The following is a 26,542-nucleotide window of genomic DNA, read 5'->3' as shown; positions in this document are numbered from 1 at the left end:
ATTAGTAATGCCACTTCTTTCTGCCCTCCTCTCTCCCCCCACCCCCCTACCTCCCTTCTTATCCATTTTGAAACATTTGAACGCTGGAACATCAAGTAGCTAATCCTGCCCTTGTGACAGCCAAGTCTGTCTGATGGCCACAGCATCATAAATTCATGTCCTGATCCACGCTCTCGGTTCATCACACTTATTTTTAATACTTCTGCATTGAAGTAAATACATTTCAACCCATCTAACTGACTGCATTTATGCCCTGTCCAATGCCTGTCCTTCCTCACAGTCTCTCTACACATTGCATTTACCTTTACACCAACTGTTCCATCATCTGGCCCATCCTGCCAACCTAGTTTAAATCTTTCCAAACATTAAGCCCCCTTTATATATTTTCACATTTAGACCTACAGCACAGTACAGGCCCTTCTGGCCCAACTACATCCATGTGACCAAAAGACTGAGTAATCCTCATGTCTTTTGGAATGTGTGAAGAAACCAGAGCACCAGGAGGAAACCCATATCGTAACAGGAAAAACATAAAACTCCTGACAGATGGTGGTGGAATTGAATTGGTTGTTGGTGCTGTATAGCATTACGCTAACTGCTACACTACACTGTCCTCACTCCCCATCCCCCAAATCTTTATAGTAAGATCTTCTCAATCATCTTTCGGTGAGAATAAATCAAACCTGCTTAATTTCCCCCTTCATTCCAGGAGTAAAGCTTCTGAACTTTCTCTGAACTGTTACCAGTGCAAGAATAACCCTGATCATATTTTATTTTATTTAGTGGTACAATGTGAAGTAGTCCCTTCCAATCCCTTGAGCAGCACCGCCCCACAATCTCACGACAACCCCGACTTAACCCTAACCTAAAGTGTGATTGTTAATGCCTGATTTTCAGTCATTTTGGACCTCTTTGCCTCTGATCCCTGTTCATCAAATCCGTTTGATGACTGGCTGGATTGGCCAGCCTATGTAAATGCAGTTATACATTGGCAACTTCTGCTCTTCAATATGAAATCCAGTATGTCAGGACCATTGTTGCTAGATCCCAGTAGCAGCAGACAAGAACGTTGTTGTATTTTTATAGCCTAAGAACTCAGAAGGCTTGACATTGTCATTGCTGCCCTGAATGAGATGCAATAGGAAAGAAATGATCATCTTTAAAAAAAATGGCATAGGGTACAGCAGAAAAGAAATTGGGTTCTCTTGATGTGAGCTCTTCCACCAAGAATGAGATAATGGAGAATGTCAGCAACTCCCCCTTTAGAGTAAGTGAATGCCTCAAGCTTCTTTGGCTCATGTTAATGGTGAGCTAGCAGATGACGATCATCATCCTGAATTCCTTATTCCTGGCAGTGGCCAAGGGAGAATTCTACATCGACTTTTGTGTGTGTGGGGGTTGGGGGGGTGGTGGCTGGGAAAGGTGGAAACCGTGCCTAGCTCCCAAAGGAGGATGAATTGATATTCCTGAGCAACTCCAATGCCAGGGTCAAAAAAATGCAATCCTCTCTGGCAAGGCAAAATCTAAAAAGGTTGGAGTTGAGAAAATTCACACCAACAGAGTCCTGGCCTGATGAAGTACTCAGAATGTAATCTTGTCACGACCACCTCCCTGATCACGAAGGGACTTGGTCCTTGCATTAGAACAAGGCTCCTTATTTGGTCTCATACTACCAAAAAATATTACTGTTGACAGAAGTAATTACCAGGTAATCTGGCAAGCCACTTAATCAATAGTGCCACTGTCACCAATAGGCAGCTTGTTTGCCACTGGCAAAGAAACAGTGCAAGAATAACCCTGATCATATTTTATTTTATTTTATTCAGAGATTCACCATGGAATAGGCTCTTTCAGCCCTTCAAAACTGTGGGTCAGGGTGATGTTAAGTGGATTGCTAAATTCAAGACTTGGATAAAGCTAATAAAGTAATCAATTCTTAAACCTCCCACACCGAATTCCACGTTTCATTCTCTGGAGAATCAGTAATCTGTAGAGGTGAGGTCTGTTCTACTGGCTTCTGTTCCACTTATTTTAATATTATAGCAGCTGCAGGTAATTGCAGATGAAGGTGAGGAAATCACATCATAGATTAACACTGGTCAAAGAAGTTATTCCAAAAACACATTAATTCCTAAAAATCATAAAACCAGCTTGTCAAGTGTTAGGAAACCTCCAAACAGGCCCTACCTTTCCCAGGAGGTGCATTTTTGCCCTTAAGGATACAGAAGCACTTTTCAGAGAGACTCTTTATCAGGACCGAGTCTTGACGAAGGGTCTTGCCCCTAAAGCTCAACAGTTCATTTCTGTCCATTGATGCTGTTTGACCTTGCTGAGTTTCCCCAGAAGTTTGTATGTGTTGCTAAAGCCATTTTCATCTGACTTGTATCTACTTTAGGTGCTGCCTGTCCCCACCATATTTTTACTAGTTTGGCCACTTTAGAAAGCAGATCCACAAATGTAATCATGGCTTTATAATCTGTTTAGTGGTATTGCTTGAGGGGTATCTATGGGTTGGGACACTAGAGAGCTCCCGTGCTCTCCTTACATCATGGAATAGTTTCTGCTTATGTTATGCTTCTCCTATATAGATCAAGGTATGTTGTTACTTTAATACCAAGCTTACACTATTTTAGATTTGCAACATTGAAAGAACAGTTTTGAGATATTTAATTTTTAAAATCTAATAGTTAGTATTTCTGCACAAAATGTTATTCTCAGACCTGTACTTCAAAACCTTGGTCTGTATTCCTCCTCTGCAACTGGATCCTTCCATTCCTCTTTGGGAGCCTACAGTCAGTGCAGATCAGTAATAACATTTTCTCCTTGCTGACAGTCAACACAGGTGTACCTCCAGGATCTGTGCTTAGCTCAGTTCTTTACACCCTCTACCCTTGTAGCTGTATGGTTAGGCACAGCTCAAACGCTATAAAAAGAAGTAGCAAATGGAATATAGTGTAAGGAAGTGTATGGTCATGCACTTTGGTAGAATGAATGAAGGCATAGATTATTTTCTTATTGGGGGAAAATTCAAAAATACAAGGTACAAAGGGACTTAGGAGTCCTTACGCAGGATATATCTTGCAGGTTGAGTTGGTGGTAAGGAAGGCAAATGCAATGTTTCATTTTGAAAGACTAGAATAAAAGATGCTGAGGCTTTATAAGACATTGGTCAGACCGAACATGGAGTATTGTGAGCAGTTTTATGTCCCTTTTATAAGAAGAGATGTGCTGGAATTTGAGAGGGTCTAGAGGAGATTGACGAGAATGATTCCAGGAATGAAAGGTTCACATATGAGGGGTGTTTGATACTTCTGGGCCTGTACTGTATTGGAATTTAGAAGAATGAGAGGAGATTTCATTGAAACCTGTTGAATATTGAAAGCCCTAGACAAGCTAGATGTGGAGAGGATGTTTCCTATAGTGGGTGAGTCTAGGAACAGGGGGCACAGCCACAGAGTAGAGGGCCACCCATTTAGAACAGAGGTGAAAAGGAATTTCTTAAGCCAGAGGGAGGCGAATCTGTGGACTTCTTTGCTGTGGACGGCTGTGGGGGCCATGTTATTGAGTATATTTAAAGTACAGTTTGATGGGTTCTTGGATAGTGAGTGTGTCAAAGAATACGGGGATAAGGCAGAAGAATAGGGTTGAGAGGGATAATAAATCAATTGTGATGGAATGGCGGAACAGACTTGTGGTTTTATACTTTTGCCAATGACACCACTGTCCTAGTTAGAACAGACAGCCATGAAGAGGTGTAGAGGAGTAAGATAGAATGGCTGGTTGAGTGGTGTCCCAGAAACAACAATGCACTCAACAGCAGCAACAACAAGGAATTGGTTGTGGACTTAATGAAGGGGAAGTTGAGAGAACACACACCAGTCCTTATTGAGGGGTCAGTGGTGGAAAGGATGGGTAGCTTCAAGCTCTTGGGTGTCAACATTTCAGAGTATCTATCTTGGATCAAACACATTGACTCAATCATGAAGGAGGCACACCTGCAGCTTTACTACTTTAGGAGTTTGAGAAGATTTGTGTGTTAGCAAAGACTCTTGCTAATTTCTATAGATGTATTGTAGAGAGTGTTCTGTTTGGTTGTGTCATAGGCTGGTTTGGAGGCTCCAATGCAGAGGGTTGTAGACTCAGCCAACTATAATGGGCACACGCTTCCTCATCAAGGACATCTTCACTAGGTGGTGCCTCAAGAATGTGGTGTCTGTCACTAAGTGCCCTCACTATCTGCAAATGCCCTCTTATTATTGCCATTGGGTAGATTCAGGAGCCTGAAGACTCACTCAATGTTTTAGTAACATCTTTGGAATGGTCCATGAACAGAATTTCACTATTCCTCTTTTGCGCTATTTATTTATTTTGTAACTTGTAATAATTTTTAAGTCTTGCCATTTTTATGTCATTATATACTGCTGCCACAAAACAAATTTTTCTGACATATATCAGTGATTATAAATCTGATTCTGACATTCTCCATCATTTAGCTTCAAGTCTAGTGACATATGTAGCTGCTTAGTATTTCATTATAATTTTATTCAGTATTTGGAATATTAATTTTATTGGTAGTTTCAATGTAGCAAATTAATATGCCATTTTCACCCACTTTCTTTGCTAGCTGCTGACATTATTCTTCGATTACTGGTTATACATTGTTCATCCAGCCCATTCCTCACGCCCAGTGTCTAGAGAACTTTTGAATCAAACTCTCATTCCAAAATGGAGACGAGCTATTAGTGGCTTGTCAGCTTGACTGTCCTCATATATTAGTTGACTGGTATACCAGACTGAGAAACTAAAGATCAGAGTAATTCATGGAATGGAAATGATTACTGGATTTTGGCCAGAAGCCATTCTCTGGCATAACATTGATAAATACTTCATTACTAAACTGAAGTATCACTGTATATAATACATTGTAAATCAGTGCTGCATCATAGTAATTGCCTAATAGTATATAATCTATACTGAGCTCAGAGCAGTGAAGTAATTAATTAAAAGATGTCACATAATGCAACGCAAGACAGGTGAAGCAATTATCTAATAGCTTACTATTGGAATAATCTAGGTCTGTACATTGTGCTACCATATCAGCCAGCTTCATACACCACTCCTTCAAGGCAAAAATTTGTATTCACTTTCCATCTTGCTGTCACAGGAGATGGACTGGCACATCTGAAAAAGGAAAAACTTGCATAGAAAATGTTGCTTTTATGGGTTATGACAAGGAAAATAGATGCCAGATAATAGGTTTTGCTTAGCCATGTATTTCACAGAGCTGTAAACAAAATAATTTCATAGTTGCAATGCTTAAATATCTAAAAATAATTTAGAATTTAATTTATTATTTTGTACTTCACAGTTGAATTTTCTCTATATTTTGGAGGAGAAAATTGCAGGAAATGCTGAGAGTTGAGGTGATGGTGGGGTGGGATGTGATCAGCTCCAAATTTGACTAAGTGGGGCAGGGCAGTGGACGTAGACGGGAGCTTGCATATCGTGTTCCAGAATGACTGCAGAGTTAAATTTACATTCTCAATAAAGTGAACAAAGGGATCTTAGGTTACAAATCTGTATCTCCCTAAAAATGACTATGCAAGTAGATAGAGTGCTAAAGAATTGAACTGAGTTGACTTTATTTCTTACATCCTTCACATACATGAGGATTAAAGATCTTTACCTTACGTCTCCATCTAAATGTGCAATGTGCAATCATAGTAATTTATAATAAATAGAACAGTCAATGTAATATAGAATACACTCAAATCAGCATGAGTTCATCAGTCTGAAGGCCTGGTGGAAGAAGCTGTCCTGGAGCCTTTTGGTCCTGGCTTTTATGCTGCGGTACCGCTTCCCGGATGGTAGCAGCTGGAATAGTCATAGTCATACTTTATTGATCCCGAAGGAAATTTGGTTTCGTTACAGTTGCACCAACCAAGAACAGAGTATAAACACAGGTTTCCCCCGCCATCCGAAGGTAGAGTGTTCCTATGAAATAGTTCGTAAGCCGAAATGTCGTAAAGCAAAGAAGCAATTACCATTTATTTATATGGTAAAATTATGTGAGCGTTCGCAGACCAAAAAATAACCTACCAAATCATGCCAAATAACACATAAAACCTAAAATAACAGTAACGTATAGTAAAAGCAGGAATGATATGATAAATACACGGCCTATATAAAGAAGAAATACTTTTCCACAATTGTTACTGCACTGTTCTCTGTTGCGAAATTCTCACGCAAGCGCCGTCGGCAGAAAATCTCACGCAAGCGCTGTTGGCAAAAACACGGCGCAAGTGCTCTCCAGTAACCTTGAAGCTATGAAGCTGCCAAATCATACCAAATAACACGTAAAAATACGCAGCCTGTATAAAGTAGAAATAATGTATGTACCATGTAGTACCACTTACCGGAATCGGGACAGCGCCGAGCACACTGATGATGGTGTGTTAGGCTGAGTCATCGCAGGTTGGGTGGTGCAGTGGCCCCCACCCTCCGGGCCACCAACCGATACCAAACCGCGAAGCATGCAGGGGTCCAGCGGTAGCCGGGAGGCACACAGCACATCTTTAAGAAAAAAGCCAAAACAAACATGCTAATTAATTAGGTGCCGCTGGGCACATAATTGTCGGCTCAGATCAGTGCCGATTTCTGATTACGTCGTCTCTGATCTCGGCTGACAACTAGGTGTCGGGCGGCACCTAATTAATTAGCATGTTTATTTCGGCTTTTTTCTTAAAGGTGTGCTGTGTGTCTCCCGGCTACTGCTGCATTCACCGCGAATTGGTATCTGTCCATGGCCTGGGGGTTGGGGTGGTGGGACACCTGGGTGTCATCTCGTCATGGTCTCATCTTCTATCTCTGCCCACCTCGATGTCGAAGGTCGAGGTTCGTCTTCTGCTGTGGCTGATGTGGAAGGCTTGCTTGACTGCTGAGCCTCGCTTATTTTTCTATCATACAGTTCTTTGTAAGGACTCAAACCATCCTGCAAATATCCCCTAAACCGACGTACCCTTTCAAAATTAAAGTTGTACTTTATCATCACTCATTCGGTTTTGATTGTTATCCTTTTTTCTTCCAATTGCATCAGCTCTTCATCTATCAGTTCTTGGTCATGGGATGCCAAAACCTCTTCAACATCATCTTTGTCAGCTTTCACAAGCCAAACTCACTTTGTCCTTACTTCATTCACCACGATCGAAACGCTTAATTATGTCTAGTTTTACGCTAAGTGTAACACCTTACGAGCTCTTTCAGGCTTTTCCGATACCTTAGAACTCATCTTGCAAATGACTGCTCACAGGCACGTGTTTAAGCATTGTCGGTGAGAATGCAGTTCAGAATCTGGGGGAGAGCGGCTGCTCAGGGCGCACGCTGCCTTTTATTGCGCGCTGCTTTTTTTCCATAACAGTGAGAACACCTTCTGAAAGCGAAAACGGTACTAATGTAGGTCTTTCGTAACAGTGAGGTTTCGTAAAGTGAACGTTCAAAAAGCGGGGGACACCTGTAACACATAAAACCTAAAATAACAGTAACATATGGTAAAAGTGGGATTGATATGATAAATACACAGCCTATATAAAGTAGAAATACTTTTCCACAATCATTACTGCACTGTTCTCCGTAGCGAAGATCTCACACAAGCGCTGTTGGCAAAAACATTCTCTCCAGTAACCTTTAAGCTATGAAGCTGCCAAATTATACCAAATAACACATAAAAATACACAGCCTATATAAAGTAGAAATAATGTATGTACAGTGTAGTATCACTTACCGGAATTGGTTCAGCGCCGAGCACACTGATGATGGTGTGTTAGACTGAGTTGTCACAGGTTGGGTGGTGCAGTGGCCCCCACCCTCCAGGCCACCGATTGATATATTGTCGCGAAGCATGCAGGGGTGCAGTGGTAGCCGGGAAGTACACAGCACATCTTTAAGGAAAAAGCCAAAATAAACATGCTAATTAATTAGGTGCTGCCCGACACGTAATTGCCGACCCAGATTGGTGCCGATTTCCGATTGCATTGTCTCTGATCTGGGCTGACAATTACGTGTCGGACGGCACCTAATTAATTAGCATGTTTATTTCGGTTTTTTTCTTAAAGATGTGCTGTGTACCTCCTGGCTACCGCTGTATTCTCCGCGAATTGGTTATCTGTCCGCGGCCTGGGGGTTGGGGTGGTGGGACACTAGGTGTCATCTCGTCGTCTCTTTCCATTAGAGCAGGCAGCTCATCTTCTCCTATGACTGCCCGCCTCGATGTCGAAGGTCGAGGTTTGTCGTCTGCTGTGGCTGATGTGGAAGGCTTGCTTGACTGCTGAGCCTCGTGCATTTTTCTATCATATAGTTCTTCATAAGGACTCAAACCATCTTGCAAATATCCCCTAAACCTACGTACCCTTTCAAAATTAAAGTCATACTTTATCACTGCAGCGAAAATCTCACGCAGTTGCTTCACGTTCAGTTCACTACTGCATTTGGTTTTGATTGTTATCCTTTCTTCTTCCAATTTCATCAGCTCTCCATCTATCAGTTCTTGGTCATGGGATGCCAAAACCTCTTCAACATCATCTTCGTCAGCTTCCACAAGCCAAACTCACTTCGTCCTTACTTTGTTCACCACAATCGAAATGCTTAATTATGGCTAGTTTTACGCTAAGTGTAACACCCATACGAGCTCTTTTAGGCTTTTCCAATACCTTAGAACTCATCTTGTAAACGGCTGCTCACGGGCACGTGTTTAAGCAATGCCGGTGAGAATGCTGTTCCGAATCCGGGGGAGAGCGGCTGCTCGGGGCGCATGCTGATTTTTCATCGTGCTGCTTTTTTTCGTAACAGTGAAAACACCCTCTGAAAGCGAAAACGGAACTAGTGTAGGTCTTTCGTAACAGTGAGGTTTTGTAAAGCGAACGTTCGAAAAGTGGGGGACACCTTTTATAGCCATATACAACCATAAATAATTAAATAATAATATGTAAATTATGCCAGGAAATGAGTCCAGTGTCTGACCCTCCAAGGGAGGAGTTGTAAAGTTTGATGGCCACAGGCAGGAATGACTTCCTATGATGCTCAGTGTTGCGTCTCGGTGGAGTGAGTCTCTGGCTGAATGTACTCCTGTGCCCAACCAGTACGTTATGTAGTGGGTGGGAGACATTGTCCAAGATGGCATGCAACTTGGGCAGCATCCTCTTTTCAGACACCACCGTCAGAGAGTCCAGTTCCATCCCCACAACATCACTGGCCTTACGAATGAGTTTGTTGATTCTGTTGGTGTCTGCTACCCTCAGCCTGCTGCCCCAGCACACAACAGCAAACATGATAGCACTGGCTACCACAGACTCGTAGAACATCCTCAGCATCGTCCAACAGATGTTAAAGGACCTCCGTCTCCTCAGGAAGTAGAGACGGCTCTGACCCTTCTTGTAGACAGCCTCAGTGTTCTTTGACCAGTCCAGTTTATTGTCAATTCGTATCCCCAGGTATTTGTAATCCTCCACCATGTCCACACTGACCCCCTGGATGGAAACAGGGGTCACCAGTGCCTTAGCTCTCCTCAGGTCTACCACCAGCTCCTTAGTCTTTTTCACATTAAGCTGCAGATAATTCTGCTCACACCATGTGACAAAGTTTCCTACCATAGCCCTGTACTCAGCCTCACCTCCCTTGCTGATGCATCCAACTATGGCAGTCATCAGAAAACTTCTGAAGATGGCAAGACTCTGTGCAGTAGTTGTGCAATAGATTGTGGTTGGGATGGCTTGGGTCCTCAATAATCCTATGGACCCTTTTTACACACCTGTCCTTGTAAATGTCCTGAATCTTTGGAAGTTCACAACTACAGATGCAGTGGACTGTCCACACCACTCTCTGCAGAGTCCTGCGATTAAGGGAGGTACAGTTCCCATTCCAGGTAGTGATGCAGCCAGCCAGGATGTTCTCAATTGTACCCCTGTAGAAAGTTCTTGCATTCATTGCTTGAGGCATTGAGTGTAAGAGTCAGGAAGTCATGTTGCGGTTTTGGTTTCTGCATTACAGGAAGGATGTTGTGGAGGCTTTGGAGAGGGGAAGAAGTTGCTCACTAGCTGCTGGGATTAGAGGGCATTGGCTATAAATAGAGGTTAGACAAACCTGGATTGTTTTGTCGGAGCTTTGGAGGCTGAGGAAGATAGTTGGACTTTTTTCTCTGCCCTGCCCCCCCCCCCCCAGAACAGGCATATCAAATACTAAAGGACATAGCTTTAAGGTGAGAGGAGGAATGTTTAAAGGGTATGTGTGGTGTATAGGTGTCTTGCACAGGCTGCCAAGGGAGGTGGTGAGACAGACATGATAGTGCCACTTAAGAGGCATTTTGACAGGCACATGAACCTGTAGAAAATGAATGAAAATAGATCAGAGTTAGTTTAATTTGGGATAATGACCAGTACAAAGATGGTCGGCCAAAGGGCCTGTTCCTGTGTTTTGCTGTTCTATGTTTTATATTTGAAATAAATGAAAAGGTAGAAATGATGAGTTCCCAGTTCTGATAACAGCTTATCGGTTAGAGTACATACCTCTTAAAATTCTTACCTGTTTACCAGAAAAAATCTGCAGATGCTAGAAAACCGCTTTGTCGAGCACCTGCGCTCCATCCGCCAGATAAAGCGGGATCTGCCAGTGGCACCCATTTTAATTCCACTTCCCATTCCCATTCCAACATGTCTGTCCATGGCCTCCTGTACTGTCACTATGAGGCCACACTCAGATTGGAGGAACAACACTTTATATTCCGTCTGGGTAGCCTCCAAAGTGATGGCATGAACATTGACTTCTCCAACTTCAGGTCATTCCCCCCACCCCACCCCACCCGCTTCACCATTTTCCATCCCCTTCTCTCACCTATCTCCTTGCCTGCCTGTTGCCTCCCTCTGGTGCTGCTTGCCCTCTTTTCTTTCTTCCATAGCCTTCTGTCCTCTCCTCTCAGATTCCTCCTTCTCTAGCCCTGTATCTTTCACCAATCAATTTCCCAGCTCTTTACTTCATTCCTCTCCCTCCCAGTTTCACCTTGCACCTTATGTTTCTCTCTCCCCTCGCCAAACTTTTAAATCCACTCCTCACCATTTTTTTCAGTTCTGCCAAAGGATCTCAGGCCGAAGCATTTGACTGTACTTTTTTTCCAGAGATGCTGCCTGGCCTGCTGAGTTCCTCCAGCACTTTGTGTTACCCGTTTACCATCCTATTTTTTTTCTGTTTATGTATTGGTTATTTATAAATGTATCTGGAAACACTGAACTTCTAAATGATAACAGTTCTTGCTTAATTGATGACTTGGCAATGATTGCAGGTAAGCTAGCACACATTGAATGAGGTTGTAAATCATTATGCTGATGCTTAGTTAACATTTTCTTTCAAATTGCTAATTAAGCGAGGGGATGTTAATACAAGATAAAATTGTCAGACAGAGCCGAACTGATATGGTACTGCAGGTGCATCGCTCTGCATTCTGTAATGCTTGCCAAATAATTGTCCGATTGACTACTGTCTTGGCTTCTTTAACACATTTCCTGGCATTTTTCTCAACCTTTTTGATAAATCTGAAGGGAGTCATGAAATTTATATCTTCTCCACACAATTCCTGCTTTCCCACCTCAACAGAAATGTTGAATGAATACAGTGATTATGCTGTGGGAGGCAAACCTTGTGATCTACGTGTGAGCACATTCCCCCACTCTTTTGTGATTTTGATTTTAACGTGGGTTGACTAAGTAAGTACAAACAGCAACTATCAGTCTCCGAATGCAATTTAATGCAGAAACATTTTAAATTGTGATTCGGGTTTGAAATGTTCTGAAACTCTTAATATCACTGAGAAAAAATATTGTTTGACAACTTCTATCAGATTTGTTGTTGTGTCTCTTCACCTCTTCCCCCACCCCCATCTTCCAAGTGTGCAGGATCATCCTCAGCATTGTGCAAATAACAGTACCCTCTAGCCCAATCTTCAAGAGATTTCTGCTCTCTGTGATTAACTTTTCAAAATACTCTTTTCTTTACATATTCTTTTGCTTGAACTCCTGAATCTGTTAATACTGCAGAATATAATTACATTTTAGCACACATATCTTGCCTGTCACAATGCATTTCCACTGTTATACTTCAGATACTACACTATCTTATTATCCTGCACCTATTTTCCCCATTTAGTAAATTATGTTTTTATAAATCTACAAATAGCTAATCAAAAATCAAGATTAAATGAGTCAAACCAAAAGCTCTTAGTAACATGAAAATATTTAAAACTGGATAATTTTTGAAGCATTTACCACCCCCCCATAAAAATTATTTACATCAATACTTAACTTCTTGAAGTCTGTTTCACTGAATGGCATCATTTTCAGTCAATAGCCCAGGGATTGAAGCTGTTGTTCTTTTTTTTGCCCCCTATACTGTGACTGAAAGAAGCTGAATAGTCTTGAGGAATGTGGATATAATTCTTCAAGATTGATCAGTAAAAATTCTTTTCCATTGAAATACAAACTATCCCCCTGGTTGAAGGGATTTCCATGCACTGTTGCCTTTCTAAATAGAGAAGATTATCAGCTTTTAGATGTTTGATTTTTCATCAGGAGTTGACTACTATTTCGCTTTTATATTAATGAAAACAACCACCTTAATTTGCATTGTAATTGCTGCTTGTGATACCAGCTGATCAGGTGTTTAACCATTGATAATTGGAATTCAGTGATGCAGTTGCATCTTAGTATACAGTTTTTTAAGCTTTACCTTATCACCACACAGATCCAAGCTTGAAAAGTGCAAATATTTGCAAGCAGTAGAAATTGTTTTGTGGCTCTGATGAGCTTTTAAAATTTTTTACCTCTATCTCTGTTCAGTAGAAGTTGGGTTCATCCAGGTCCTGCTGTATGTGTCTTACCTTGTACCAGGTCTCATTTCCCATTACCCATTAGATTTGTTGACCTGCATTGCTTTCTAGGCATTGTCTTGACCTTAATAAAGCTAACTACTGGAAGACCTTAGTAAACTGCGCAGCATCTGTGGAAGTAAACAGATGGTTGATGTTTTGGGCAACAGGCATAAAATGCCAGAGGAACTCAGGCCAGGCAGCATATATGGAAAAAAGTACAGTCAATGTTTTGTGCCAAAACCCTTCAGCAGGACTGGAGAAAAGAGGCTGAGGAATAGATTTGAAAGGTGGAGGGAGGGGAAGAGAGAAACACCAGGCATAAGTGAAATTTGGAGGAGGAGGGATGAAGCAAAGAGCTAGAAAGTTGATTGGTGAAGGAGATGAAGGCCATGGAAGAAAAAAAAGGGAAGAGGAGAAGCACCTGAGGGAGGCAATGGGGGGGGGGCAAGGAGATAATACGAGAGAGGGAAAAAGGGATGGGAAATTATGAGGGGGGGTGGAAGCATAACTGGAAGTTTGAGAAATCGACGTGTATGCCATCAGGTTGGAGCCTACCCAAACGGAATGTAAGGTGTTGTTCCTCCAACTTAAACGTAGCCTTATCTCGACAGTGGAGGAGGACATGGATGGACGTATCTGAATGGGAATGGGAAGTGGAATTAAACTGGGTGGCCACTGGGAGATCCTGCTTGTTTTGGCAGATGAGCGTAGATGCTCAGCGATGTGGTCTCCCAGTCTATGTCGGGTCTCACTGATATACAAGAGGCCAACCGGGAGCACTGAATACAGTATATGACCCCAACAGACTGACAGGTGAAGTGTTGCCTCACCTGGAAGGACTGTTTAGGGCCTGAATGTTAGTTAGGGAGGAGGTGTAGGGGCATGTGTAGCACTTGTTCCGCTTGCAATGATAAGTGCCAGGAGGGAGATCAGTGGGGAGGGATGAATGGACAAGGGAGTTGTGTAGGGAGCGATCCCCGCAGAAAGGCGAAGTTGGGGCCAGGGGGAGGGAAGGATGTGTTTGGTGGTGGGATCCAGTTTGAGATGGCGGAAGTTTCAGAGAATTATGTGCTAGATGCGGAGGCTGGTGGGTGGTAGGTGAGGACAAAGGAACCCTATCCCTGGTAGCTTGGCAGGAGGATGGGGTAAGAGCAGACCTGCGTGAAATGGAAGAGATACGGTTGAAGCAGCGTAGACGGCGGAGGAAGGGAAGCCCCTTTCTTTGAAAAAGGAGGACATGTCCATCGTTCTAGAATGAAAAGCCTCATCCTGAGAGCAGATGCGGTGGAGATAGAAGAATTGAGAGAAGGGGGATGGCATTTTTTACAAGTAGGGTGGAACAAGGTATAGTCTAGGTAGCTGTGAGAGTCCATTGGTTTATAATAGACATCGGTGGATAAGCTGTCTCTGGAGATAGAGCCAGTGAGATCGAGAAAGGGAAGGGAGGTGTCGGAAATGGACCGGGTGAATTTGAGGGCAGGTTGGAAGTTGGAGGCAAAATAGATGAAATTGATGAGTTCAGCGTTGGTGCGAGAAGCAACAACAATGCAGTCATCGATGTAGCGTAGGAAAAGTAGGGGATGGTCACCAGTGTCGACTTGGCACATAGACTGTTCTACGTAGCCGATAAACAGGCAGGCATAGCTGGGACCCTTGCTAATGCCTGTGGCTACCCCTTCTGTTTGAAGGAAGTGGGAGGACTCAGAGGAGAAATTATTTAGAGTGAGGATAAGTTCCGCTAGACGGAGGAGAGTAGTGGTGGAGGGGAACTGGTTGGGTCTGGTGTCCAGAAAGAAATGGAGAGCTTTGAGGCCTTCCTGGTGGGGGAATGGAGATGTATAGAAAAAACCCTGCACCGGTTGCTGTTTTGGGTTGAGACCCTGTCAAAGAGAAGAAGAGAACTTCATGGTTCTCCATCTGTTGTTTCAACTATTTTTCAACAATATTCTTATAAGACTGTACAAGATTTAGTAGCAGGTCTATGTGTTCTTCCTTTGTACACTTGATCGAACCTACTAACCTCTCTGTTTAACCCCTCCCTCTCATTACTGTATGCTGGTAATCTTCTCTATACCCAACAATCCAGATGCATGGTCTTCAATCCAGATACATGGTCTTGATCTAATACTTTGACCATCCCTTGTCTCTATAATTACTGCTTGACCTGCCGAGTTCCTCCAGTGACTTGATTTTTGTGTAACACCCTGGTTAAGATACTTACTGCTATGCTGTAAGTATTTCATTTTAGTGGTTCTGTAAGAGCAGTCTGTTATGCTGTTGGCATGCTTTGGTTTGAGCTAAAGATAAGGGGCAGTGTTGTTTAACTTAGGAATGTTGTATCAGCTGATTAGGATGGTAGAATTGGGAGAAGGTTCTACAGAATGCAGGGCAGAGAAGTTTTTGTGACGAACACTGTTGTGGGTTGAGGTCATGTTGGTCAGAGCTGGGAGAAGACAGGAGGGGAGATGCCTGAGGATGCCATCCCTGTTGCAGAAGGTGCTTTGTGGAGATGAATGGCTTTAAGGAGGAATGACCAGTACTCCCGTGGGAGGGCCAGTTTATTCGAGATAGATTTTGAGTGACTTTCAGAACGTGGTGTGTGCTTTCACACAAACCATGGGTCCTGCGCGTGAGCTAAAGACAACTTCAAGATGAGCTTCAACTTGTTGCACATTTGAACTGGGTTAACTGTAATGGGCCCTTTTATTTTTTTCTTTTCTTTCTTCTAACTGTTTGATAAAGCTGACATTTGTAGATATACTTTCTCTATAATTGTATGCAGTGTATGATCTGTTATTTCTTGCTGATGGTTAAATGCAGGGGGGCAGTATTTACACAGTATTCCACAGATCGGGGTTCGGATAGTCATGACATCCCAACTTCCTGGTCTTTGTGGGACCCAAGTCATACCGACCCTAGGTGCACAAAGTTTGAGAAAGGTGGTTTTCTCACTGCTGAATCCAGTGGCTGTTAACGAGTGGCTAATGAGCCCCTAACGAGGGGCTGTAGAGATGCCCAGTAAAAAATGGATTCATTTGTTCCAGGTGCTACAGTGTCAGGAACACTGCATTAATTTGTTGAGGAAGCTAAAAATATAATTCAAATGAAGTCTCACCATCTTGATCATGCAGCATATGGTTCTCTGGAATGGATACAACCTGGTTTAGCACAAAATAAGTTTTATGTTATTTCACTAAGCATTATCCTGACCACTAAAATAGTATTTTATACATCCCAAGCAGCTAAATTGTTTTTCAAATATGAGTCTCAGAACAAATTGTGAGTATATTCTGACCTCTATTATCTCAAGATAACTTCAGTGCATTGTAGCTCCTTCAGAAATCTGTGGAGCTTGTCCCAGCTCTGAATATTACCTGTTATTGAGTACAAGATTCTCTGTTAAGGCTATCGTTGAATTTTTCCAAAGGTTTAAACCTAAGCAATAGAGCTTCAAAATATATACACTTTGAATCTGACAATGCATAATTCTATCTATGTTGGGAGTGACCAGTCTAAGGAAAGCAGTATCTCGTTTTAAATTGAAGGGCCTTTTAAAATTCTTTTACAGGGTAGTTACTTGTTCACAATGCAAAGTTGCTGATTGAATAAGTCTCTGATTTTTTAAATCAAAAATAAATATTGCCAACAACAATCCTAAACAATGTATTTAGTACTTAGTTATGTTGGCGTGTGTATAATTGTTATCATTTTGAATACCAATTACTATAATATGTATTTAAAATTTTTGTAGGGCATCATTTTTGGGCAAAGTTTTATGCTGAGTTAAGTAAGGAGGTGTGATGGGGGACAAAGAAATGGCAGATGAACTTAATGGGTACTTTGCATCTGGCTTCACTGTGGAAGACACTAGTAGTGTGCCAGAGGTCAGTGAGTGTCAGGGAGCAAGAATGAGTGATATTGCTATTACAAAGGAAAAAGTGCTAGTCAAACTCAATGGTCTGAAGGTGGATAAGTCACCTGGACCTGATGGACTACATCCCAGAGTCCTGAAAGAAGTTGCAGAAGAGATAATGGATAAGGATGAGGGGTAGGATAATCGAGATAATTGGTCATGATCTTTCAAGAATCACTTGATTCTGGCATGGTCCTGGAGGACTGGAAAATTCCAAGTGTCAGTGCTCTCTTTAAGAAGGGAGGAAGACAAAAGAAAGGAAATTATAGGCCAGTTAGCCTAACCTCAGTGGTTTGGAAAGTGTTGGAGTCTATTTAAGGATGAGTTTTTGAGGTACCTGGAGACTAATGGTAAAATAAGTCAAAATCAGCATAGTTTTTGTAAAAGGAAATCTTACATGACAAATCAGTTCTTTGAGGAGGTAGCAAGCAGGGTGGACAAAGGAGAGGCAGTGGATATCATTAACTTGGATTTTCAGTAGGCCATTGATAAGGTGCCACACATGAGGCTGCTTAACAAGATAAAATCCTATGGTGTTACAGGAAAGATACGAGCATGGATAACAGAATGGCTAACAGGCAGGAGGCAGCGAGAGGGAATATAAGGGCCCTTTTCAGGTTGGCTGCCGGTGACTAGTGGTGTTCCTCAGGGGTCAGTATTGGGACTGCTGCTTTTCACATTGTTTGTCAGTGATTCCGATAATGGAATTGATGGCTTTGCGGATGATATGAAGATAGGTGGAGGGGTAGGTTTGCTGAGGAAGCAATGAGATTGCAGCGTGACTGAGACAAATTGGAAGAATGGACAAAAAAGTGGCAGATGGAATACAATGTAGGGAAGTGTATGATAATGCATTTTGGTAAAAGGAACAATAGTGTGGACTATTATCCAAATAGGGAGAATGTTCAAACATCAGATGTGCAGAGGGACTTAAGAGTCCTCGTGCAAGACTCCCAGAAGATAAATTTACAGGTTGAGTCCACGGTAAGGAAGGCAAATGCAATGTTGGTATTTATTTCAAGGTGAATAGAATATAAAAGTAAGGACATAATGCTGAGCCTTTATAAGACGCTAGTCAGGCTGTACTTGGAGTATTGTCAACAGTTCTGGGTCCCATATCTCAGAAAAGATGTGTTGTCATTGGAGAGTGTCCAAAGGATGTTCACGAGGATGATTCCAGGAATGAAGTGGTTAACATATGAACTGTGTTTGGCAGCTTTAGGCCCGTACTCACTGGAATTTAGAAGAATGTGAAGGGATCTCATTGAAACCTACCGAATGTTGAAAGAACTAGATAGGGTGGATGTGGAGAGGATGTTTCCTATGGTGTGGGTATCCAGAACTAGAGGGCACAGCCTCAAAATTGAGAGGCAACCCTTTAGAACAAAGGTAAGGAGGCACTCTTTTAAACAGAGTAGTAAATTTGAAGAATGTACTGCCACAGACTGCAGAGGAGGCCAAGCCCATGCGTATATTTAAAGTGCAAGTTGATCGTTTCCTGATCAGTCAGGGCATCAAAGAATGTGGCATGAAGACAGGTGTATGGGATGGAGTGGAATCTGGGATCAGCCATGATGGAATGGTGGAGTGGACTCGATAGGCTGAATGGCCTAATTTTGCTTCTCCATCTTAAGGTCTTATGTTCTGTTAGGCAGAGACTAAACTCTTCAACACAGACTGATTTTATGAACAACTTAAAGAAGGAAAGGGTGATGAGGTTTAGGGAGGGAATTGTGAGCACTGCTTAGGCAAAAAGAAACCTGTCCATTTTAAATTATACTACTTTGGCAAAATATTTAAGATGGAGTTCATAGTCTTGGAACTAAACAGTATAGAAACAGGCCCTTTGGGCCAACTCACCCAAGCTGACTGAGATGCCTACTTAAAAGCTAGTCTGATTTGCCTGTGTTTGATCCATATCCCTCTAAATATTTTCTATCTGTATACCTGTCCCTGGATGGTGGTGACTGGTTTAAATGCCATGGGAGGGGATGTTGGGTGTGGAGGGCTCACCAAATCAATGAGCTGCAAAGAGACTGGATCTTGCGGAAAGCAAAAACAAATGTGGAGGAGAAGAGGTGGTGGGACTACGTTGCAGCCGGCAGAAATGACGATGAAAGACAAACTAGAGGAACAGCACCGTGTATTCCACCTTGGTAGAATACAGTCCAGTGGCATGGACATTATATTCTCTAATTTCAGGTAATTCTGTTCCTTTATCTCCCCCAACCTACCCAGGGCCTCTTGCACACCTCTTCTTTCCCGCAGCCACCCTCCTCCAACTCCTTCCAGGTGAAGTGTTGCCTCTGTTGCTCTTCCTACAGATGCAGCCTGTCCTGCTGAGTGTTTCCAGTGTTTTCTGTTTTTATTTTAGATTTCCAGTGTCTGTAGTTATTGATTTTCAGATTCTGATATCATTTGGCCTCTGTTGTTAATGAGGAATTTTGGTGACTTTTGGCTGTAATAACTGAAATTTAATGTTTCATGAAACATTATGAAGTAATGTGTAAAAGGATTCATTATATACTAAAATACTTCAGTTTTTTAAATGAAGTTTTTACAGCTCATTTCTAGTGTTATATATCATGGTGATGTAAATCATCCCAGTTTTTAGCTACCTTTTAACATGTTGATTATCTGATCGAATACTTGTCCATGCCGCAGCTCCGACAGCTGTAATAAAAGTTATTTATCATTTTTCTTTCTCTCACGCAGTATCTGCTAGATGTAGTTTTAAGGAATTATAGTAAGAAAGTAATGCTCATAACCTGGTTGATTATCAATGCTCATTCTAGGGCTTGCATTTATGTATGAATTCTGTTACTTTTTATCCTGGAGTATATTCGAAGGTCATATTGGGCTTTTGCAGTATATGTCTCCACAAATATAACAGAGTCCTAGAATTAGAAACGATGATTTAATATACAACTCATATAATTCTGGTTTTATATTGGAGATTATGAACCCTTAAAAGCAACAAACTGCATTGATTACATTCATTCACACTTATCTTCAATTGACAAGCTCATCTCTGAGTGAAAAGTTTGTAGATTCAAGATTGAATGCAAAAATGTATGAAGGCTTCACTCAGAGATGGCATCCTCCAGACTAGATGTTAAACCAAGTCCCACCTCATTCTTAGGTGAATATAACTGTTAGGTGAGGGGTATGTGGTTAATGCAGATGCTCTGACACACTACTGATGTGCAAGTGATGTGATTATTGGTCTTGAAAGTAAACTGCATGATGACTCAATTGCAAAGCCTGCTGTCAACTTCTTTTAGAGTTTTGTTGCCCAATTTTACTGGAGTCCTCACTCAAAGGCGAGCTAATTGCAGTTAAATTTTGCATGGTATATTAGAAGGTGTTTGATTTTAATTTGTGGCGTTAAAATAAGCTTTAGCTTCAGGAGGAAGACCCATTTCAATACTGAATGTTAGACTACACTTGGCTTTTCTTTTGATACACCACTTAGCTTTCGTGGCTACCGTGGAGGACTCCAGGTAAAGCTGAAGTGCAGGATCTCAGGTTCCTTCTCCCTAATGTACTCCTGGCTAATGTCCAGTTTCTGGAAAATAACACTGAGGACCTCAGAGAAAGGCTGAATTACCAGAGGGTCATTAGGAACTGTAGTGTACTGTGCTTTGCAGTCATGTAGCTTGCTCTCAGAATTCTGGACAGAGCACTGGAGCCCGAGGGCTTCACCATCCACCATGTGGACCAATGGCATCATCAAGTAAAGGAAGATGCTGAGGCATTTGCTTCATGATTAACTCCTCATGGGGATCATACGTAACAGTTTGCCTCAGTACTGCTCTCACGACCTGGAACATCTGGCAGTGTAATGCTGTCCATTCTACCTGCTGATGGATTTCTCTGTTGCCATTGTGGTAATGATGTACATTGCACCCCTGGCAAATGTCAAACTGGTACTGGAAGAGCTGAGAACTGTGATCAACAGTCACTAAATAGTGAACCCTGACACCTTTCTGATCATTATGGGGACTTCTATCAGGCCAGCTTTAAGAAGTCTCTGATAAGCTGCCACCAACGTGTCACTTGTAGAATCTGAGAAGCCAACACACTCGATCAAGTGGGCTGGCGTCCACATTTTGGCACGTCCAATCACACAGCTGTACTTCTACTCTCAGCTCATAGGCAGAGACTGAGGACCACAGCACCAGTGGTGAGGACTGCTAACATATCATCAAGGCTAGGCAGCAAAGGATTTATAGGACCGCATTGAATTGATGGACTTAGCCATACTCGGGAATTGATTTTCAGATCTTAATATTCCACGACTGTCACTGACTTCATCAAGGCCTGCGTGGGTGAGTATTTACCTTTGAGAACGTACCAAGTTTTTTCCAAACCAGAAGCCCTGGATGCATCAAGGAATTCGCAGTATGTTGAGGGCTAAACCTGTGGTGTTCAAGACCAGAATTCTACAAGGAGGAGTCTAGGTACAACCTCTAGAAGGCTATTGTGAGAACAAAGACGATTGCGTGGGACACAGTTGAATGTAGAATGGCTGTTGCAGGATTTGCATGTCATTACATTTTATAAGGATTCTTCACTCCCTGATGAGCTCAATGCCTTTAATACCCGCTTTGAAAGGGAAAATAACACCACACCTGTGTGAATCCTACAGCATTCAATGACCCTATAATATTTATCTCCAAGGCCAATGTCAGAACATTCTTCTAAGGGGTGAACTCTTACGAAGTGTCAGGCTCAAAGGTGTACCAGATCAGGTACTGAAAATCGGTGCTGACCAACTGCTGGAGTGTTCGAGGAAACTTCAGTCTCTCACTGCTGCGGTTTGAGGTTCCCACCTGCTTCAAAAGGGCAGCAATCATTCCAGTGCCCAAGAAGAGCAAAGTGAGCTGCCTGGATGATTATGGAGATATAGCATTCACATCTGGCATAATGATGTGCTTTGAGAGGTTGGTTATAACTGGAGTTAACTCCTGCCTCTCAGGATCTACTTTGATTCTTGCTTCTCCCTTGGTCCTGGCTTCTTTCTCTCTCTTTATCCTGCACACAATCTTTCTTTTTCTTTCTCGCATTTCTTCTCTCCCCCCTTACTCCCTTCTCTTTTCACTCATGTTCTTTCTATCTCTTCTCTCCTTTTCAACTTCTTGTCTTTTTCCCATCTTTTTTCTTTTAGTTTCTTGTGAATATCTCTGAATTTGCTAATTTCTTGAGAAATTGGGTGTTTATCCTCTTCCATTTCTATAGCACTTATGTCATTCTTCTCTTTCTTTTCCTTTATCTTCTTTTTGGGATGGCCATCTTGGTCTTAAGAAGGTGCATTTAGTTCACTGAAGTAATTTCTTATTAATCCTTTTATTTCTCCCTTTTCGATCTGATTTCTCTTAATTTCCTCATCCGCAACATCACCTGATGAGTCACTTATTTACATCTCTCCATTGTCTCCTTTTCTTTTTAGTCTTTGCATCTACTTTTACAGTTTTTCGTCTCCCACTTGAAGTTTATGTAATAACTTTAATGCACGCAGAGTAGAATCTGGTTCTTTATACTCACAAAAGCTAAATGCTTGCAACCTTCTTGAAGCTCCTTGAATTCTCATCCAACTTAAACCCTAGCCACATTTTGTAAGTAACTACCTAATTAACATATCATGAACTTTTTCAGATATGTTGCCTACAAAAACTGTTGTAGTTGGTTCATTGCTTTTGTTACTTTCACAATTCTTCTAAGCACCATCGTCCGTCCAATATGCTTTCCAACCAGAGGCACAGAGGTTGGCAGCAGTACCTGTTGGCTCACTGTTGGGCAACGGTTCCTGGTGTACAGCTTGGAGACAGCTTTGATATCATCCAGTACCTTTCTTAATTTGCTTTCAGCTCACTCTAATAGAGGGGATGTGGCATGCAAATGGTGGAAAGATTTCCAATGAAATTGTAGTTGTTTCAGCCACTCATGTCTCCACAATGTTGTCCCTCCTGTTTTTACCACATACAAGTTGGTTGTTATATTTTACTTTTATAGATGTCATTCCTGTCGGAGTTATCTTTTCTCCATTATAAGTTATTAATTGGATTTATTTCACTGTCTTTGAAATACAGTTCAAACTCATTTTGTGGAATGACTGAAGCAGTTGAGCCAGTGTCCCAATTCTATTTTAATTAATTTGCTTTTCACTTCTAGTGTAAGTCGTATTGTCGGTCTATTGTTACTTTTCACATTATAAATCTCAAGATTACTGAGTCATGTGTCTCTCTAATCATTATTAGATTTTTTTATCAACAGCACACAAATTGGTACTCTTTAAAACTGCATCTTGATTTTTTCTTTTTCTCTTCCCTATGCAGTCCATTTATTTTTGTCCGTCTAACATGCTCTTCGTATGTGACCTATTCTGTTGCATTTTCTGCATTCTGCTTTAAACCTGCATTGGTCTGGTGTATGTGAGCCCTTGCCACAATGGTAACACAAGTTGTTCAGCCAGGCGGTTTCTGTTTAGATATTGCAATTTTGTTTACATTCACTCTCATTCCTGACTGCATTTCAATTGCACCTCTGTCTGCTGTTTGCATTGATAGAGTTTCAACTCTTTTAAATGTGAGTTAGGGCTGTTTTTGAATGCTTTCTTGTAAGATTCCACAAACTAAATGATCTCTCAGTGCATCATTAAGCCCATTATTCAATTGACAATGCTCAGACAATCTCTTCATTTCAGCCACATACTCCCCTTCCTTTCGATCCACTTATGAAACTTAAAGCTTTTTGCAATCAACAATGGCTTCGGTTTTAAGTGTTCTTGTATTACTTTCTCAATATCAGCAAGCTCATTTTGGCTGGTTTGGTTGGAGCAATTAAACTTTGCAATAAACTATGCCTTTAAAGCCAATGCACACAGCAGAACTGGTACTTCTCATTGGCTACTCCATGTATTTTAAAATACTGCTCAATCTATTCTGTATACAATATCCAGTTATCTGTTGTGTAATCCTTCTGACATAGCTAGCATTTTCTGCTCTTTTTTAAAATTATCACCTGGTACTTACTTTCCCCCTCCCCCCTCTTTCCCCCTCCCCTCTCTACTCTTCCATCTTCTGCTTTTTAAAAAAAACTTATTTGTCATTCCTTTTGCGAAGGAAATGTGTTGCACTTTTTTTTAACTCAACTGTTTCTCGTCGTGCTCTTTTTTTAAACTTGAACATCCTGTTGTGCTTCAACAGGTAGTAGTCACCTCAGGTTCATTTAAAACTTATTTGTCGCCACTGTTATGTTTTGTAATTCCAAAACAAAAACTAATTGAAAGGAAGACAAGAGAGCTGGAAATGCGAGTCTAACTTTACTTTTAGCAAACAAGAATGCTTTATCAAACAACATGTTTACAATATTGCTGAAACATTAAATACACGGCACCCTCCACCATCAGATTTCATGATTGCTGCTTCCTTATTCCTTACTTCATAGTAATATTATGGCTTTGCACTGTTCTACTGTTACAAAACAGCAAATTTCATATTATCTAAGACAGTGATAATCAATCTGATTCTGAACTGCAGAGGACTGCATTCACATCATAGTCAGTAATCCATTGTCCAATACACAAGTCTGAGGTGTTATTATCATCTTGATCTGCAGTACATAATGCTGACTCCCTGTTAGTCACCTTTAGCACTGTAACAAATTGGAGGCTACTTAGTAGTGACGTAGAAGATGTGGGTAAATGCTGCCTTGGGAAATGTGCTATTAATGATTTAATTATGCTACAAAATATGGATGAGAGCTGCTGTTGTTTGAGCAAAGGAAATGATTATTGATGCCAACAATGAAGTGAATAGATCTTTAAAAAAAATGGTTTACTACTTTGGTGCAGTCGGCTGGGTTGGGCAATGTGCATCTGTAAAAATGCAAAAATATGCATGTATGTCTATCTACAATGCCCATTTAAGTTACTACTGAGTCACAAAACCACTGAAACCAATGGCAAAAAACAGCCTCCAGTGAGTGCAGCTACATGTCACCTAGAAAATGGAAATAGTTACTGGCTTGACAGAGTTGACGCATGATTGTATCGAGAATTTATTAAATCCATTTTAAGGTTCTTGCAGGAGTGTTTGGAAATCTTGAATTCATTCCCTCTAGAGAATACTTAAAACTGAATAAACTGGCAGAAGATGATTGCAATGAAAAGCTGAATTTTGCAGGTTTCTTTACCTGCTTTGTATTTTAGTTATAGATAGATCACACTCCATAATTTGTGCAAAATATCTATTATATAATTCCTTTTATTGTTATTATTTTTGTGATCTATGGCTCATAAGAAATGAAGCCATTCAACTCTCTGGCCTGCTCTACCATTCGGTAAGTTATGGCTGATCTTTTACTTCACCGCTACTTTCCCAGACTGACTCCATTTCCCCTGATGCCCTAAATATCAAAAAATGTAGGGATCTTTGTATTTAATATGCATAGTTAACAACTGAACCTCCATTGTCTTTTTGGTTGTGAAGTAAAACTTGAACGCAAAGTGTTTTCATTCTCCAGAATAGCACCATGGGAGAACTGCTCTCAGAAATGTTGTCTTCCAGAGCAGAAGTAAAACCACCCTCCTTGGGTGTCCTAGGTCAATGTGACGTGGTGAGAGGATACAAAAGATTGAAAATACTGGAATCTGCATCAGCAGTTTGTGGTGAGGGTGGTGTGGTTGTTTCAAGTGCTCTGCAGCATTGTTGATGTGGAAGAGTTTATGGTAACTTTGATTCTGAGACCACCTAAGCTCTTTCATAATTCATTCCAGCCTCGTTTTAAGATAGTGACTAAAGATTCATCATCCTGTGAAGAGATTTCTGATCACCTCTTTTCTGAATGCGGACTGCATGTTTTAAAACTATAATGTCTCGATACTTGATACCCCAGCTTGGGGAAACAACAAATTTACATCTTCCCTGTCAGATATGTTTCAATGTGTTCGATTCTCATTCTTCTGCACGTAGGTTTGATGTGCATAATCGCTCCGCAAATGACAAATCCACAATCCCTGGAATCTCTCTAGTGACATTTCATTTCTTGGTTCAAATTTTTATCATTACTAAATGTATTTTTCAATTTGTTTGTGTGTGTTTTTGGTTTTTTTTCTGCATAACCACTGTTCATGATTTACTGTGAGCATGATACTTAATTTTACTGCCATTTGAACTTTTAAATGTATGTTGTACTTTCTGCAGTTTAGTCTCTTATGCCGGTGTTTACCTTGTTCTTATTAATTTCTTCATTCTGACCTGCACTTTTGAATTAAAATTATTAATCACTTATCTATGTGATCCCTGTAGGTTAGAAATTCTCATGATAAAGAAGAATAAAGGAGTGATGTGGCCAGAAGTAGTCATTGGTGACAGAGGAGGTGAATGCATCGTGAATCCTAGTCAAACATCTGAACTGAATGAACGTTTATTAAACCTAACCTCTGAAGAACTGGTAAATAAATCACTTCAAAACTTTGTTGTAATCTCCAACATGTATGTCTATCTGGTAAGGTGGTGTAACCCTGTTTCTTTAAGCACACCATTGTTCGTGATTTTCAAGTTTAGAATGGTCCTTTCTAAGTAAAACCCTTGGACTAATTTGCATTCTTACCATTTATGCATTATTATTCCAAGTTTTAGGTTGATTCATGCTTTTACTAATGAAGAATACATTTACTACGTAGATCGCAAGTGGGACTATCAGAATCTAATTATAAT

The 26,542-nt window shown here is 41.2% G+C and overlaps 1 protein-coding gene across 2 annotated transcripts in view; it reads left to right on the top strand.

Annotated features, from left to right (window-relative positions):
- The window catches only part of nudcd1 (NudC domain containing 1), a 189,632-nt gene that overhangs the window by 98,096 nt on the left and 64,994 nt on the right, over positions 1-26,542 (top strand). For both annotated transcript variants that reach the window (XM_063056793.1, XM_063056784.1), the window contains exon 7: positions 26,132-26,276. In XM_063056793.1, coding sequence (XP_062912863.1) covers positions 26,132-26,276 — 145 coding nt within the window. The remainder of the gene's footprint in view (positions 1-26,131; positions 26,277-26,542) is intronic.

Source organism: Mobula hypostoma, chromosome 1 (assembly GCF_963921235.1).
Source record: "Mobula hypostoma chromosome 1, sMobHyp1.1, whole genome shotgun sequence".
Lineage (NCBI taxonomy): Eukaryota > Metazoa > Chordata > Chondrichthyes > Myliobatiformes > Myliobatidae > Mobula > Mobula hypostoma.
Note: the sequence above shows the minus strand (reverse complement) of the source record. Positions and strands in the feature narration are given on the sequence as shown.